This window comes from Colletotrichum lupini, chromosome 8 (assembly GCF_023278565.1).
Source record: "Colletotrichum lupini chromosome 8, complete sequence".
NCBI lineage: Eukaryota > Fungi > Ascomycota > Sordariomycetes > Glomerellales > Glomerellaceae > Colletotrichum > Colletotrichum lupini.
This window is the reverse complement of record NC_064681.1, coordinates 3,870,247-3,888,675: the sequence shown is the minus strand read 5'-3', so window position 1 is coordinate 3,888,675 and position 18,429 is coordinate 3,870,247. Positions and strand designations below refer to the sequence as shown.

The 18,429-nt window shown below is 34.3% G+C and overlaps 2 protein-coding genes across 2 annotated transcripts; both read right to left on the bottom strand.

Moving 5' to 3' along the window:
* Nucleotides 1-480: 480 nt before the first annotated feature.
* Nucleotides 481-2,065, bottom strand: CLUP02_15632 (FAD binding domain-containing protein; the record flags this gene model as incomplete). Its single annotated transcript, XM_049294556.1, has 2 exons — nucleotides 481-1,908; nucleotides 1,970-2,065. The coding sequence occupies 2 exons, from the start codon at nucleotides 2,063-2,065 to the stop codon at nucleotides 481-483; spliced, it is 1,524 nt and encodes a 507-aa protein (XP_049151702.1).
* An 8,965-nt stretch (nucleotides 2,066-11,030) lies between these two features.
* CLUP02_15631 (uncharacterized protein) lies at nucleotides 11,031-11,996 on the bottom strand (the record flags this gene model as incomplete). Its single annotated transcript, XM_049294555.1, has 1 exon — nucleotides 11,031-11,996. The coding sequence occupies one exon, from the start codon at nucleotides 11,994-11,996 to the stop codon at nucleotides 11,031-11,033; it is 966 nt and encodes a 321-aa protein (XP_049151701.1).
* Nucleotides 11,997-18,429: the final 6,433 nt, after the last annotated feature.

Below are 18,429 nucleotides of genomic sequence, written 5' to 3'. Positions count from 1 at the left end.
GAAGTTTTGAACCATCCCCCTAATCAATCTTGGCGTCAAGCCCGAGCTCAATTGAGATTGAGGCTTGCACTCGGTTTGCGTATCAGTTGTTCTTTAGAATGTCACTTAGATGCGATACGAATCAATGACCTGTGAACAGATAACTGTAGTAGCGTAAGCCAAGTAGATTGTAAGTCATAACCATTGATACGGATGGTCGCGAGATGGGAATTCTTCATCCAACCAAGCACCAGCCATTCTATTTGCAAGCCAATTAAGGTTAGTCTACGATATGATATGGAACAGTATGACAATCATGAGTTGACTTTCTAACATTGTGGCTTTGGAGGAAGCAGATTTTGCAAGTACAATTAGCAATGTTGATACACGTTGATCGTATCGAGGTATAACGTACATGGATGAGGTTACGTGCAAGTTGATTGAAGATTGACATCGCCAATTAGGCACACTTTCTGGAAACTCCAAGAATCGAACAAGTCTTCATACCTTGAAATACCCCCTCCATAGCCTTTCTAACAACCTCTCCGGGTCGTAGTTTTCGGAAACCTTTTTCAAATGGTCGTGGTTCTCGGATCCATAGCCTCCATAGACATCCTGATGTTTGCCCGCGTAGTTCATGTAAATGTACTTTGCTGCAAGGCCTCTCTCCTCTGCCAGAGCATCAATCTCATCAATCAGCTTCGCGACACTTTCCTCCACAAGGCAATCCAACTTAGACGTCTCCCAGTGCGTGGTGACCTGAATATGAACGAGCGGGCCATCTTCAGGCGCGAGCCCGAGGGCATTGCCGCCATTCTTCTGCATCGACTCGATGATATTGATTGAGATCGGCTGATATACGAGCAGAGGTGACAGAGTTGTGTTTGTTTTGCCGGCGGCAGCCATGAGATCCTGAGCATGAGCCTGCCACAACGGGATAATGTCCTGAAGGAACTGGGCCGAGCCCTTTTTGAGGTAGACAGAAGTACCTGACCACGACTTGCGCATACCATAGGGTTCTGAAAGGTTGATCATATGAGTAGAGATGTTGGCCACCAGTGTCGTTGTTGAAACAGCACCGGGAACGGCTATCGCGTCAGCGAAGACGGGTGGCACATCTTCTGCAACCACCGGAGGTTTACTGTGGTACATGTAGTTCGCAATGATGTCGCCATAGCCTGGAAAGTTCGCAATCACGAAGAACGTGTGTGCATCGTGGTCTGATGGTAGACCATCGACAATCAGGTCGACGAATGCGGGCACGAGATCTGAACTCGAAGCTAGAGTGTAGATGGGGTTGTAAAGCCACACATCTCCCTGTTCAAACGCGACGAGGTCGAACCGGGTCACGACGCCAAAGTTAGAGCCTCCACCCCCACGAAGTGCCCAGTATAAGTCGGGGTTCTCAGACGGGGAGGCGTCGACAATCTCACCGGACGCCAGGACGACTTCGAAGTTACGCACGTTGTCGCAAGCCCATCCATACTCGCCCGAGAAGAAAGAGATACCGCCTCCTAGGATAAGCCCGCTGACGCCGACATCGTTCACCCTGCCCCCGACGACGGCGAGACCCAATGGATCGAGCACTTGTGAGACGTTGTACCAGCGGTTCCCGGGTCCAACGGACACGGTCTGACGGTCATCTGACACAGTTACCTTGTTGATGCGTGCGAGGTCGATGGTGACACCGTCTTCGATATTCGACCCTCCTGCGAACGCCGTGTGACCACCGCTCTTGACTGTGAACTGTGCTCCGAGAGAAGTGAGAGTCTTGATAATCTCGGAAACATCTCCTGTGCTTCCAGGCATTACGAAACATGATGGATGAACCTCAGCTTGTGGTGCTGACCAGTAGTTGTTCGAAATGGCGTACTGGGTCGAATTGGGATATGACACCTTTCCTGGTAATCGATCGGAGAGAACGATGCACTGAAAATTATGTCACGTTAGCTCGGTTTTCCCCTGCTAGATTTCTGAAAAGCGTACATACTGCATCGCCAGATCTCAGGTGCAAGTTAGAAAGATCGGCCATAACGCCTAGCTGCATCGCAGCAATAGACGCCAGTCCGGCGAGTGAGGTTCTCATCTTCAAAAGATGCCCTTGATTAACCTAGGATTACGGATAGGCGTATTTGTCCAAACACGGTCTGATATTCTTGCACACTGGGAAACGAAACTTTTCCATTGCCACGAGGTCATTCTCCATCTTTATGGCTCACTGGAAAGCAAAGTCGTTGTGTCTGAGATTAGCGAAGTAGCGCGTGGTCAACAAACATTCCAATGGACTCCGCCAAGCACGCGAGCGACAGAAGGACGTCAACGGTTCCATAACCGCATCGATGATTGGTGTGGCCATTGAAGCTTAACACATTTCGCCCGCGTCCAACGCAGCAGTCCTCAACGAGACTAACGATTTAGGGCTGGTGCTGATGGTTCCGGTCTGGGGTTGCATTCGCGTGGCGCGGGTTGGAGTAGCTCCGGCACGCGCCTCTGCTGGGGTCAATGGTCGAGTCCCAGGGGTTTGGCAAAGAGCAAACATCAGCAATCGTACCATAACCAGCGGCTAAAGCTCGAAAGCGTTCATCTCGGATAGATCCCATCCGGCGCAAATTATCGCATAATGTGGGCGGCAGTTGGTCACGTGGGCAGAACAACATGTGTTGCGCCGTTGGTCCGCGTTGTCAACCATCCCACGGAGCAGGCTTTACACGATAGCACGGTTGCCAAGAGTCTCTGAAGACGTTTGAACTTGATTTTTGAACAAAATCTCGGGTGGCGCAATTTAACTTCATATCCTGACGGGGGTTCCCGTGCGTGGATCGCCGTGGTTGGCTGGAAGGTTGCGATTCGATTTTACTGGCGACGAAATCAAAAAAGGAAATCGACTGACCAGGAACTATTAAACGAACAAACATTCAAACAATTTAACAGTTGAGCAGACAAACATACAAACACTAGGCATGAGAGAACGCAACTCCTGCGTTGGAATACTGTGATCTGCATCCTCCAAGTTACAGATTGGATCCGGTCCGTTGTGGTTGCTCAAGCGTCAATTTAGTCCTAGACGGACCACGCATTTACTCCATCTTCTGAGAACTAACCTGGCATGTAAGACCCTGATATAAAACAACCTACTCTCCAAAAACCAGTCTGGATTTGTGCGTAATGTGCCATTCTGGGACTTGGTCACTGTCGTTAGAGTAGTTCCAGGCGCTACTCAACTTTTGATAATAGTCTTCAAGGCCATTTGGCCGTATGTTGAAAGAGTTGAGTAGACGGATGGCCCAAAATCCAGTACCTTAGGTAGTGATAGTATCCCTATTACAGGGTAGTTAGTTCGAACCGTAGTTAACGAAGAGATTAATTAAACTATATAAATATCTACGTAATAAGTATAAAAAGGAGGTTCTAACCGTAGGTTAGGCTAGCTACGATAATTATAAATAGGGCCCCTAATTAGCCCCTGCATAGTCGGCTATATACCGCGGTTAAATTAGATTTCTAATCTAATACTAACTTTCTCTTTTTTTTATCGATTTAACTACTACGGTTAGAGGTATAATTCGACCTCGGGCCCGTTTACTAAGTCGTCTCCTTTTCCCCCTTTTCTCTACTCTTTTTATATAACCTATCCCTCTATTTATATAATAACTCTTTTATTACCTACGAATTACTCTAATCCCTTATTTAGTACTACTTTTATAAAAGCGTTTACGAGGTTATTTTTATTATTAATCTAACGGATCTCGAGTATCTCGCGCCTTTTATATAACTACTTAAGGGCTATAATATTAATTATAAGCCTCTTTTCCTTCGTCGTTCTTAATTTAACGAGGCATTCGTATAATAAATAAGAATTTATATAAATAACTATTAAAATAAGTAGAAGGCTAATTCGATCAGTAATCTTCTTTAGCGTCGTTAAAATCGTATAAGAGAAGTTAACGCCGTTAACTATACTATAAACTTCTAATACTAATATACTTCTTATTACCTGCTTATTTTTAATTAATAAGTAGTAAATTATATTACCGTATATAGTAAATTCGCTCTCGCCCATACTCTCGTTAACTAGGATAATAATATACCCTAATTACGAAGTAAGGTCGTTATTATTCGTAAATAACCTATTAACGAAGACGTAGAGCTTACTAATCGTAAGGTCGATTAGGTAATAAACGAGACCTCGATCGAGATTCGTTTATTATTATTTAAGCCGCTTATTAAGTACCTCGATATCTCGTTCAGTTAAATCTATAGCCTATACTACCTTGGCGTAATTAAAAGTCGCCTCGGGCTAATAAATACTTATAATATATACCCCTCGCGCGAGCTTAGCTTTATACTACTTCTTAACGTTAGTTATATTTAAATCGACGAGGTTAATCTTCTCGCCCTACCCCTTTTATTAAAAAACGACGGTTTCCCCTTTAATTATAAAAATCCCGCTATTAAATACTAAGGGGGTATTTATTATAAAGACCTCTTTTAGCTTTATTACGAAGCCCGCTTTTTAGAGCTCTTTATCCTCTTTCTTTATAAAGTTAATATTAAATAGGCTTAATATATCGTTAGTCTATATTCTAACGATCCTAAATTAGTCGCCTTCGTGCTCTATAACTAATAGGCACGGGTCGTACGTAAAGGTAACTATTAATAATTAATTAATATAAAAATCGTAGTAAGTAGCCCATTAATAAGTACCTAATTCTGCGAGCCTATATAGTAGCTTAAGCACTTTAATAATCGTACTTTCTAAGTATTTACTAGCCATTTTTTTTAGTAAATAGGCTAGGATTCTCTTTATAAGCCCTATAGCTAATTAGGTATAAGCCTAGGTAATATCACGGCTCTAAATCTCGTATCCCTTCTTCCGTAGCGATACTATTAGTACTATTATTAATTATTAGTTATAGCGCTATATAGTGGGCAATTATATAAGTAGCGTCGCCTTTTTAACGTCGCCGTACCCCTAAATTACGTATCTAGACTTCTCGTACGGCTAGGGTATTCTTTTCCCTTTAATCTTACGAACTATTCGTAATTTAAATATATAGAGGTTTATATATTTTTCTAAGTTATATAGGATAAATCGATAGACCCCTCGATCGTAAAGAGTATTTATTTCGATAAGATCTAATCCCTCATACGGCTTTTTAGTAGTTATAATTACGCCTTCCTTACGTAGTTTAACCGCTAGCTCGAAATTAGCTTTCTTTTTTACTATATAAAAAGTATTAATTACCTCGTTATTAGTAATAAATTACCGCATTAGGGCTTGCCGTCGTAGTCTTTTATAACGTCTCGCTAGTAATATTAGTACCCTTTTAGCAATTTCCTTTTCCTCGTCGTTTATTAGTATTACTATAACAATTTCGTTAAGGATAATTTCCTATACCTCTACTGCGGGTTATATAGTTTCCCCTAGCTCTTCTTCTTCTTATAAGTTAGAAATTACCTCGTTAGGATCTATATAGTACGGTCTAACTACTATAATTAATACTTTAAGTAGCTAGTTACGATCTCTCGTAACTATATAAGAGCGCTCGTTAATAGAAATTAACTTATATAGCCTAGTTTATTATTAAGTAATTTCGCGCCATACTCGTATATCTAAATTTAGTAATATATTTAGATTATTCCCTATATCGGGCCTATTGCGCATAGTAATTACCTCGTTAGCTTACTTTTTTATATTTACCTCGCGCAGTGCCCGTATTACTTTTTTAATTACTTAGGCTCGTTAGCTTATGCTTAGTAACGGTAGCGAGGCTAAGGTCGTTCTTAGATATACTCTAAATACTAATAGCGTTAATATTAGTCCGTTAGGCCCTATAGTATCGTTATAGTATTTAAGTACTATTTAGAGGTATTCGTCGTCGGTAGAATCCGGATTTTCCTCTTTAATAATTCTAAACGCCCTTTTTAACTATTAGTATACCCTTTTTATTTTTTTAATATTATAGTGCGCTTTAACGGGTACGACTTTTAGCTATATACTATAGGCCGTCGTATTATCCCTAAATTTTGCTAACTTAAAGCTAGTACTAGCGTCAGTTCTAATACCGTCTAGCGGTCCTTAGTATATATCGATCTAGCTTTTTCGTAGGGCTACCTATACTATCTTTACTTATAAATCCCAGAAGAATTGCCCTATTTAGAAAGATATAGCTACGTCGATTATATATAATACTAGCCGACTATTTAAGTAGAAAATATCGACGACGATTTCCTAGTTAAAGTTAAGCTTATTACGCAATTTAAACTTAAATCTGCGTAGGCTCTGCGTATTTATTTAGTATTAATAACATACTTTCGTTAACTACTCTAGCGCCCTTATTTCGATATTATTATTATTTAATTACTTTAGGAGGTTATATAGCCTCGTAACCGACGGGTACCCGAATCTCTAGTATAATCTTCTAAGCTTACTTTCCGTTAGGTAATTAATTAACTTCGTATCGTTAGTAAGCTTTATAAACGCATACCCCTATCGTCGTTTAACTATCTCGAAGTGCTTACTACTAGAGATTCTATTCCTCGTATTATTGAATATAATACCTAGTTAATCTATATCTTTTAGATATAAGAGAAATAGGGTATTAACGAGTAAAATATAAAAAGTTATCGTTCCGAAGTACGTCTCTACTTTTACTATACCTAGGGCGATAATTTCCTTACCTAGGCCGAAACTAATCCTCGTAATACCCGCCGTTAATATATTAAGCGTTATTAATACGATCTTTTATAGTACTTAGAATTACCCTTTTCCTCTAGTTAACTATTACGATACTTTAGTATTTAAGATAATCCTATAAAAATTATCTAGGCTATACCTTTTGCTCGCGTAGAATACTTATATAAGCTTAGTATTCGAGGGATCTAAGTAGTATAAAAAGGACCCCTCTAGCTACCCTTAGATTTACTTAGTACTATATTTCTTTTTTTTAAATATCGAGAGAGATAGCGTCTTCTTTTTAATTATTAAAAGAATAGGCTTCGGCCCTATTAAATTCGCCCTTTTAGCCGCCTTTATATCTATTATCTAAAGGACCTTCCCTTACTATCTATAAATAAAAGCCTACTTATTAAAAGCTTTTATTACTCTTTATTCGTTTAGCCTCGTATATTCTCTGGAGGCTAACGGGGCGAAAAAAGAGTAGTTAATATCGTCGATTTTATTATAATCTAATTCGTTAGTATAGGGGGTAAGATCTTCCTTATTTTCCGAATCTTTTATAAGGGGTATATACTTTAGGCCGCTACTTTAGTTACCGTCGCTAGGTTCTATGCCCCCGGATCTGCTCTTATATATAACAAAGAATTAGTTAAACCGACGAGGGCTAGTTTTGCTATTTACTACTCTTAACTTTTTATATTATTCGTACGATTTAGCACGCTCTTCCTTAGAGTAGTTACTTAACTAATATCTATCCTTTTTATAAATATAGTATTTCTTTTTTTATTACCCTACTTATAAGTTAAATCTCTGCCTATTTAACGAATCTAGGCCTCTTTATTAGCGATTACTATGTTTAGCCTCTTTTCTTTTTTCATTATACGTTTAATCGACCTAATATTATTAGTAAGGGCCGTTATATACTTAGAAATAGGTTTAGTGCGGTATTCTCGCTTTAATATTAAAGCTAGATCTTAGCCTCGAGTAAAGCGTCTCGTAGTCTTTAAGTACTTAGTATAAGGTGATTTTTACTTTTAATATACGCTAGACTATAGTATAAAAATATCCGACTTTTTACTCGTTTATCCCCTTATTTAGCTAGGTTTTCGCTAGCTTATCGATTCGATCGATAAGCTCTTTAAGGATCTCTATTCGTAATTTACCCTCTATTATCCTAGCTATAGATACGAAAGAAATTGCTCGTAGTTTAGATAGGAGCTCTAGGTTCTTATTATAGGTCTCGAAGCAGCTTCGGATTATATTAATTATATTAAAAAAGTCGTTCCGATCGAGATTACGTACTACTTCGTAATAATAGTTAGAGGCTTTGCTTACGAGTACGATATTAATTACTAAATAGTACTAGTGTTCCCTAATTCCGACTTTTTCGTAATAATTATAAAATATCGTTAGGGTTTTTTATAAGACCTTATACTTCCCTCTAGAGTATAATTTCTCTTTTAGGAAGATCTTTTTAAGGTCTATGAATTATTTCGTATTCGCCGCTAGATTTTCGGTATTTATATACGATCCTTACGTCGCTACGTATTATTAATAACTTCGGGTTATCTACCTCCTTTCTTATTAGCCGATCGGCGCCGAATTTCGCATTAGTAGCGGTAACGAGTTATAGATCGAAATAGGCAGAATTATTAATTATCGTACTTTTAGTACTATATTTTACCCTAGTATATCCTTTTATAACGATAGATTTCCGTTAGTAATTATAGGGAGGAAATTTAAGTCGTTTACCCTTTTTTTAAATTTATTAAAGCGATTATACGCTCTATTAACCTATATTTAGTTTTATAGTACGAATTCCTCTTTTATAATTATTATTACTAGTATTTTATATAGCTCTTATAATTATAATTACGCTAGTAATACCCCTCGCCCGTAGAGGAATCTATTAATAGCTTTTATAATTCCTAGGCTTACGCTCGCGAACTATTTATTTAGCTAGTAGCTAAGGTCGTTTATAATCTCGTAGAATAAGGGTTACCCCTATAGCCCCTTTTTCTTATAGACCTTAGTTAAATAGATTAATACCGCGTTAATTTACTTACCGTTAAGCTAATCCGTAATTTTATATATCTACGTCCCTTAATAGTCCGAGTTAATATTTACCTACTTATAAGGGATTAAGATTCTATTTAAGATCGGGTTTTATCTTCTTTTTCCTTATCCTAACTCGCTAAAGGTCGTGCTCTAGCTTATACTTATATTAATAGTCGTTAGTATGTTTAATCTTAACGGGGATATATTTAATCCGCGCGCGGGTTATAATAAATCCGTACTTTTACTACTTAACGAATTTATTAAAGTCTAGGAAATTCCCGCTTCCTCTTACCGTCTCGCTACTACTCTCGTTTTTACTATTTTTAGTAATTACTACTACCTTTCTAAGTCGCTAACTATCGTACTTATTAAGATCCTCCTTTTTATTTAGTATAAAAAGGTAAGTTTTAGTAGTTCCTTTTTATAATAGTAGTAATAGACGTTTATATTACCGTAGGATAATATAATAATTAGTCTTAGGATCTTTATTAGTTACCGATTTTCGCTATCCTATATACTTCTAGCCTCTTAAGCCTCGTGCTCTCTATAATTTCTAAATAGCTTCCTTCCTTAACCTACCTCCTTTAGGGTAGTATTCCGTAAGAATAATCAAAAGTAGACGCCGGGCGGCTTATAAAAGAGCTATATAGGCCGTTAGGAACCGTATAGGCTATTAAGTATAGTTAACGAAGTTAAGCCCTCTTTTTTATAAAATCGTATATTTTAAGGACTTACCGAAAATACTTACTTATCGCTCGTACGTAGTAGGGTTAGATACCTTAAAAATCTTATTTTTTATAGCCTCTCGGTACCTTATTTTATATCTTTTAAGCAGTCTTTTTCGTAGCTTAATTATAATTAAGTAATTATCGCTTATTAGTAATCCCTTTTATTACTTAGTTAATTTCTAATTACGGGCCGGCTATAGAAAAGTCGTTTAGTAAAAAAGCTACTTAGGGCGATAGTAAAAAGCTAGTTACTTAAGTAGTTCTATTAATTAACGTAGTTTAACGTAGTAAACGTCGACCTCTTGTAAATAATAAAGGGCTATAATTACTTAATTCCGTATAGTATTTAAGAATCGCCCCCTTTTTCGTCTACTTCCGTAAGGTTAATTAGTACGAATCTCCTATCCCGTGCGGTATTAAGAAGTCGTCTTTTTTATATAGCAAGATACCTTACTAATTTATAATAATAGAATTTAATTACTAATTAGTATTTATATCCTTATTATAGGGTAGTTAGTTCGAACCGTAGTTAATAAAGAGATTAATTAAACTATATAAATATCTGCGTAAGTGTAAAAAGGAGGTTCTAACCGTAGGTTGGGCTGGCTATGATAATCGTAAATAGGGCCCCCAATTGGCCCCTGCGCAGTCGGCTATATGCCGCGGTCGAATTGGACTTCTAATCCGACAGGTAGCAAGTTTGACTTGACCCACGAGTAATGTCTATGAAGAATACTTGGACTTTCTCGGATGACGGCAGCTCAAAATGAGAACAAATCTCAAGACCCGGCATCATAACATTAGCTAAGGTGAAGGAGGACAGTTATCATGTCTTTCAGGGGCGGGGGAGAGGCTCTGAAGGCACGGAGTTCCATGAAGATAGCCGAAGTGTCAAGTGTAGTCAAATAAATACCCTCGACAAAGAAAAGAATTGCCCGGATCCCCTCTCTTCTCATTGGCCTTAACATCGTTTCCTTGACCATCGCTTAGATGTACCAGCAATTTTAGTCCTGAAACAACCCCGCGGGCTGCCAGGTCGTTTAGATCAGACGACAGCGGGTCCCCGCTGTGCGGCATTGATGGCCTGCCGCTTGCTTTACCTCAGACTTAAGCATAGTAGATCTTATTGGGGACGCTGATCATAGCGCACGTCCTATAGGAAGAGTAAGGGAGGCCCCGATGAAAAGTCTTTTCACAGCCCATAGGCTTTCATCAGGTTTTGCAACCGAGTTGCAGCTTTAGCACCTTGCGTCATGGTCATCGTGTGGCCATGCCGCTCGGAGAGTCGATAATTGCCGATATCAGCATTTCTTATTCACCTACTTGTTTTCGATAGACTTTGAGAAAAGCTTAACTCTACAAGCGTGTCACAAGTATAGTGGGCAACGTAATGGTCAAAAATTGGGTTTTTTGTATACCGGTGCAAGTAGTGCAATCAAGCCTCTACTGCGCTCTCCAGCTGGCTCAACAAGCCTAGTATGTTCGTTCCTCTAAAGTAGGGAGTATGATACAAAGAAGTGTTCAACACGTGGTCTATGTACAACAACGCCGCTGCTCCACTCCACAAATGCTGTGATGTTTTTGATTTATGCGCGAACGAAACGCGACTTGGTGGACCAACCCCAGGACTCAACGTCACGCTTGCTCATGGCGGCAACGCTCTCGGCGTAGTCGCCGGTGCCGTGGGAGGGGTCAGCGTCGGTGGCCTTGCAGGTAGGACCAGAGTTGTAGGTGCCGAGGGCGCCGTCGACGGAAGAGAACTTCTGCTTCTCCTTGGTGGTGGCGAGCATGTTGGTGGCAGCCTCAGTGGTCCAGCCGTTGATGAAGTCGCCGTGGGAGCACCAGGCGGGGCCGCAGGCGAGCTTGAAGGGCGCGGTGCCGCTCCAGCCGTTGGGCAGAACCTTGCGGAGGTCGTAGCGGATGGAGAAGCGGAGCTGAGGCATAGACTTCATGCCGGAGGGGCAGCTGCCACCGCGCTTGGTCTTGTAGGCGGTCTCGAGGGTCTCGGTGTTGACGCACTGGGGGAAGTAGAGGAGCTGCTGGAGGTGGGTGCCGCAGGTGGAGGAGGGGAAACCGTTGGCGTCGGTGCTGCCGCCGCCGCCGTTCTCGCAGGCCCACGAGGACTGGGCGTCGGCGATCATATCGCCCTCGGTGGTGGCGGTGGCCTTGCCGGCAACCATCTGGAGGTTCTGGGGGATAGCGACCTCGGCCTCAGTCTCGCCGAGGTTGTAGTAGGCACTGAAGCGCGAGAGAGGCATGGGCTCGTAGGTCTTGCCGCCATCGGTGGTGTAGAGCGGCGTGGGGATCCAGTAGACGGACAAGTCGTTGGGGTTCTCGGCGTTGGTGCAGCCCTTTTGGAGCTCGGCGCTCGTCTTGGTGTTGATGGTGACGGCGTCGGAACCGAAGAAGGAGTGCAAGTGAGACTTGTCGTACTGGCCGGGGTAGACAATGGGATCGATGTTCTTGGTCATGAAAGGGGAGGCAACGTTGACCTGGGTGTAGGCCTGGGCCAGGCCGACGAGGAGGCCGGTAGCGAAAAGAAGGGAAGACATCCTGTGTCTGTAAAACGAACGAAGAAGTTTAAAAAAGTGAGTAAAAGGTAGGGAAATAAGGAGGGAATGCGACAAGGAACGAAACGTTGGAGAGCAAGAGAATGACCGAACAGTAAACCATCATGAGACGAAAGCCCTTCCAACTTCTTATAAAGTATTCTCAGCTCAACTCTCAATACTGGACCATGGCCCATTGCTGTGCCTTGTCGTCCAGAAAGGGATACCAGACGTAATCAAGCCCCTTCTAAATTTCCGACCAAGTTTCACGCCATCGCCTTTGGCAGCGGCATGCAGCCGAAAAGGGAACCACGTTCGTGGGGCATCCCGTTTTGTCCAAAGTGAATTAACTTGGCAGAGCCGCACGATGCCTGCCATGGATTAGTTTCCAAAAGTTGATTGGACATGGACCACACTCAAGATCACTAGCGTCTGTGTTATTCCATTGTTATCCGCTTTTTCGTCCGATGCGACGATGAGAACAGTCCGGGAGATCAGCCCATTCGTAAATTCCCAGCAACAATAGCCGGGGGACTCTTCTATTTTCCACCACGATCTATGACTTCTGCACCTCCTGTTGGTCGCACACACTCAAATATCAAGCTTATTGTTCATCCAGATCATGGTACTCCGAGCGGTATCCCACGCTTGAACATTTCGAATGCGTTGTGTCTGTACTGCGACTGTTCCCCACTAACAGCCCTCTATCTGAGAAGTTGGCAACCTTATCAGGAACTCTAACCCCTGGCTCGTATCAACAGGGATGGCTTAGCAGAGGCTCACATTTACAACGTGGTCCACCCACCGGAGATCTCAAGTCATGCAGTGAGCAGCAGACCCGTCGAGTGATTCGATAAACTAATAATAACCCCCCCTAGTTGAGGTGAGAGTCCCGTGCATAATAGTAGGTACTTAGTTATTAATAGATCCCTAGGTAAATTTCTAGCTAATTAGGGGCTAAAAATATTTTATTATATAATCGCTTTACTACTAGTTTAAATATTACGAGTTTTATATAATAAGGGAATATACTACTTTACGCTTTATTAAATTATTTTAAAAATATTTCTTAATTATACCTCCTCTTAATTATACTAAAATTCGCCTATTATAACTAACTCTATAGAATTGTTTTTATAAAACTTATTTATTATATATAATAATAATATTATTTTAATACCTTTACCTTAGTAAAGCGAATTTAATTTATTATAAAATATTTAAGAAAATTTAGATTACGATAGTATATTTACTTTATATCTTAATCTTTATAAATATCGAGCTCCTATTTATAAAAAGTCGATTAAATAAGTAAGTATTATATAAATTAAACCTCTATACTAAATATTAATATAATACTTAGGTTATAGATAATAATTTTAATAATTATATTATTATTTCTAATAGCTTAAATATCCGTATTAAAACTTAAAATAACCGAGGTATTATCATAATATAATAGCTTTAATATATAGCTAATATACCTAAGTTTCTTCTAATTACTAATAATAGAGTTACGCTTATTATCTTAACTAAAGCCTTATTTATAAAAAAAATCGAGTAGCTATAGGATATAGTATATTTAACTTTCTATTTCTTAATATTAAGAATTATTAAAGAATAGTAGATTTAATATAATACTTGATAAAGTATTATTAGTTTTTTAATAACTAGTATTATTCTAAGAGATATACTTATAACGCGATACTATTATACTTATTAAAGTAGTAAAGTCTATTTATATATACCTTATAACGACTTTTATTATATAATTATTTTAAAAGACCTCGTTAAGAAGTATAATATATTACGAAATAGAGTTAAGATATTTAATATTATAAAAAAGATTATTAAGTAAGTCCGGTTATTTAAAATATATTTTAAAAACGTTTTAGAAACGTTTTAAGAATATTTTTAATCGTTTTTTTTTTAAATAAAGTACTATTTATACCGTATACGCTAGATTTAAAAAAGGCGTTATATGTTAAAAATAAAATATAATATACTTTTTTAAACTAAAAAAAACATAATATAGTATATATATAAGATTACTTAATAAAATAATATAAATAACTTATAAAAAACTTAATAAGAGCTTATTAATCTTTAGTAATAGATCTTAGTATACCGAAATTCGTATCCTTTATAAAGACTTATAAATCACTACTTTTATTTAATTTTATTAAATTAAAAATATTATATATAATATATTGAAGTAGCTATAAACAAAACGGATACGCAATTTATAAAAAAAAGGGGTTAAGAATATTATATATTTATATCGAATTATTAAAAACGTCCTACTTATAATAAGCTTATTAAATATTTTATTAAAGAATAAGGCTAAGTTATTACTAACTAAATAAAACTTATTTTAAACTACTACTTAAACTTAAAATAGTAAAGTATTCTATTAAATATCGATACTTTATTTTAAAGGATATTAAGATAATACTATTTATTATTTTAACGTCTTATAGTAAATATAACTATTTTTTATTATTATTAAATAAAACTCTAAAAACTATTATTTAAAGTATTTTTTAAGTTCTTTAGAGGATTAATAAACTAAGTATAAGTCTAAATACTTTTTTTTAATCTCCTTAACTTTAAGAATTCCTAGCTAAGAATAAGGGGCGAATAATTATAAATATTTATTAAAGCTTTATAAAAATAGACTTTTTATAATATAGTATTTATAAATAATAAATTCTTTTATTTCCTAAGGGAAGTTAGACCTTAGCTCTTATATTATAATAATAAAAAGAAGTAAATAAGTAAATATATATAAGTTTTTTTATAAATATAAAAAAATAGCTATTTTAATATTATAATAAGTATATAGTATATTTAGTATACGTACTAATCTAATACTAACTATATAGTTATTTACTGTTTTTAAGAGTAAGTAGAATAATAAATGTTCGATAATATAAAGTCGTTTATAGTTAATATAAACTATAAATATATAAAGGGTATAGGTTAATAAGGAATTATCTAGGGCTAGTATAGCTAGAATAATAAAAAAAGTATATTATAATATTAAAAATGTTTCTGAAATGTTTTTTAACCTTTATTTTAAAATTATTAATATATTACTTATAAAACTCTACTTTTTATACGGGTCTATATAAATACTAAAACTATAGATATATACTACTATATATTTTAAGCTATATTTAATATTTTAGAGCGAAAGTATTAAGTTTAGGTCTAATAGAAATACGTTTATAAAACCGGCCTTTTTAAAGTTATTTTAAATTAAATAGATATAGTAATTAAAGGCTTAGGTAAATACCTTATTAAAAGGTTTAACTTTTAATAAATATAGCTTATATAAGTCTAAAACTATATATGCTTATATTACGTATATTTTAAAAAAGGTATTAAAAAACTCCTAAGTAAAAATTATTTTTATAATATAAACTCTATTTATAATATATTAATATCTCTCTTAAAATATTAAATAGTACCTAATTATAACGAGCTATACGATATAATTTATTATAAGTATTATATCTCACTATATATAGCTTATAATAAAGATATTTTAGAAATGATTTAAAAAAGGAAAACGTTTTTAAAATGTTTTTAAAATGTTTCTTGTTAATACCTTACTTAATTAATAATAACTTATTATTTTATAAAAAACTTTCCATTATATATCAACTAAGTAAAGTATAAACGAGAACTATATATTATAACCGGGTTTTATAATAAAAATAACTAAGGTTTTTCTAAAAAACTAGCTTTTAATACTTAATAATATAAATATAGTTAAGATCCTTTACTTAGTTTTATATATTTAAACTAGCCGGTATCTCTTTTTATTTATTATAATTAATAAGTACGTATTAATAATTAGCTATTATAAGTATTAACTAACTTTAATAATACTCATAACTAAAATTAGAATTTAATATCGCGGGATTTCGTAATACGTTATAAATATATTATAACTTTATATCGAAATATTAGTATTATAAACTATTTTTAGTATTTAATATAACGTTAGAGTATATTTAAAATACGCTTTAATAAATACTTATTAACTATTAAACTAAAAAGAAAGGTAAGAGATCGGGCTAAGAGTTTATAAATTAATATTGAAGAATTATTTTATATTTAATAAAAAACTCATAAGGATTTAGTTATTAATTAATAAAGTAGTTCTTAAGGTAAGAACTTTAATTATAATAATTTTAATAATACTTAGTCTTAATACGGAGTAAGTATTTTATTTTCTAAAGTACTTTTTTTATTAAATAGAAGTCGAAACCCCCCGAGTTTTTTAATATTTTATAATAGTTTATAAAAATAAGTTACTTAATTATAAATATAAATAAATATAAATTATTTTATATTTAGAAAATAATAAATAAGGGTTAATAAGATCTAAGAGGATAAAAAATAAGAAGAATAAGAGCTTAAGCTTGAATAAGAATATAAAGAGCGTAAGTTTTTAATAAACTAGGCTTATAAAGAGCATAAGTTTATTATAAAACAGAATTACTTAAATAGGGCAATAGAAATAAAAATAGTGCTTAATTAACGAAAATAGGAGTAGGAAATAAGCTAGTAAAATAAAAGCTCTTAAAATATTTTTATATTTATTTCTTTTTTAACTTTATTTTTATTTAAGTAATTTAAAATATTTCTTTTATAATATTAATATAAAGTATAAATTAATATTTATAATATTTTATTAAATTATAAATAAGAATATTTTATAAGTTTTTTTAAGTATGAATAATAAGAGAAATTATTCTTTTAATAAAGTAATCCGTTAGGGCCGTATTATATATTATATATTAAAAAAAGCTAAATATATTACGCTTTATACTTAACTACTAATTAAAATAACTCCTAACTTTTTATTACTTATTTAAAAAGCGAGTTATTCCTATTTTAATATATATAAAACCTCTTAATATTAGCTTATATAAGTAGCTAAATTTTATATTATATACTTCTTTTTATTAAACATTAGGAGACCTTTTATATATTCTTTTATATTTATAATAGGAATTAATAGGGACGTATAACGAATTAAGATAGATATATAGCTTTTAGGGATATATAATATTTTTTATTTTTAATAAGTCTAAAAATTTATTATTAATAAGAATTAATAGGGATATATAATAAAATAATACGGACGTATAGCTCTTAAGGACGTATAATATTTTTATCTTTAATTAGTTTAAAAATTTATTATTAATATACTTAGATTTTACTACTTTGTTTTAAAATACCTATCTCTTTTTATAATCCTTTTTATATAATTATACTTTAAAAAGGCTTTATTACGAAGCTATTATTAATTTAATACGTTTTATATCCTCTTTTTTCTTAAAAACTATACTAGTTTATATATTATAAAATAGCTTTTTTAATAGCTTACGTACCGAGCTTATATTACTAAGCTTAATTTAATAACTTAAATAATTAAAACTATTTTATAAAACACTAACGCTTTAATAATAATAATATATTATTACTTTTTTATTTTAAATAAAAGCTATATTAATATTAATTAGTTTTATAAAACTAACGATCGCTATATATATAATAACTTAATAAATAATATCTTTAAATTAACTTATTACCTTATTTACTTTTATAGTTATTTTTTATTTAAAGCAAAGCGTTTTTTTAATTTATAACCTCTTATTATATTTTAAATAATTAATCTTTTTTTTATAACTTAAATCCTAAACTTATTAATTTTTAGTAATTTAAAATAAATTTATAATACCCTTTTTAACTAAGTTGATAACTTTATAAGAGTTAATAACCCCCTAATAGAGTAATTTACTAAGGCCGTACTATATATTATATATTAAAAAAAACTAAATATATTACGCTCTATACTTAATTACTAATTAAAATCAATTAACTCGACCGTTATTTTCTTTTTATTAATAACTCTTAACCTTTTCTTATTTATTTAAAAAGCGAGCTATACTTATTTTAATATATATAAAACCTCTTAGTATTAGCTTATATAAATAATTAAATCCTATATTATATATTCCTTTTTATCGAGGGTTAAGGGGCCCTTTATATATTCCTTTATATTTATAATATAGCCTATATTAAAGGGATTTTTAGCTCTATAAAGTATAATTTTTAAGCTAACGTTAATATACTAAATCTTAATATCTATATTAGCCTAGCTATTTATAGTATTTATGTTATTATCTAGCTAAATTTTATATTATTAAAAAGTACTTTATTAATTCTTAAATATACTTACGTTAATTATAATAGTTATAGTATTAAGCTAACTAAGGGCGCTTAGCTTAAGAAAAGTAGACTTATTAATAAGTATTTTTAACTTACTAATTACTAACTATATACTAAGAAATTCTCGTTAAAATAATATTTTAACTAGCTAACTTCTTAATTGGTTATTTAATTAGCTATTTAAATA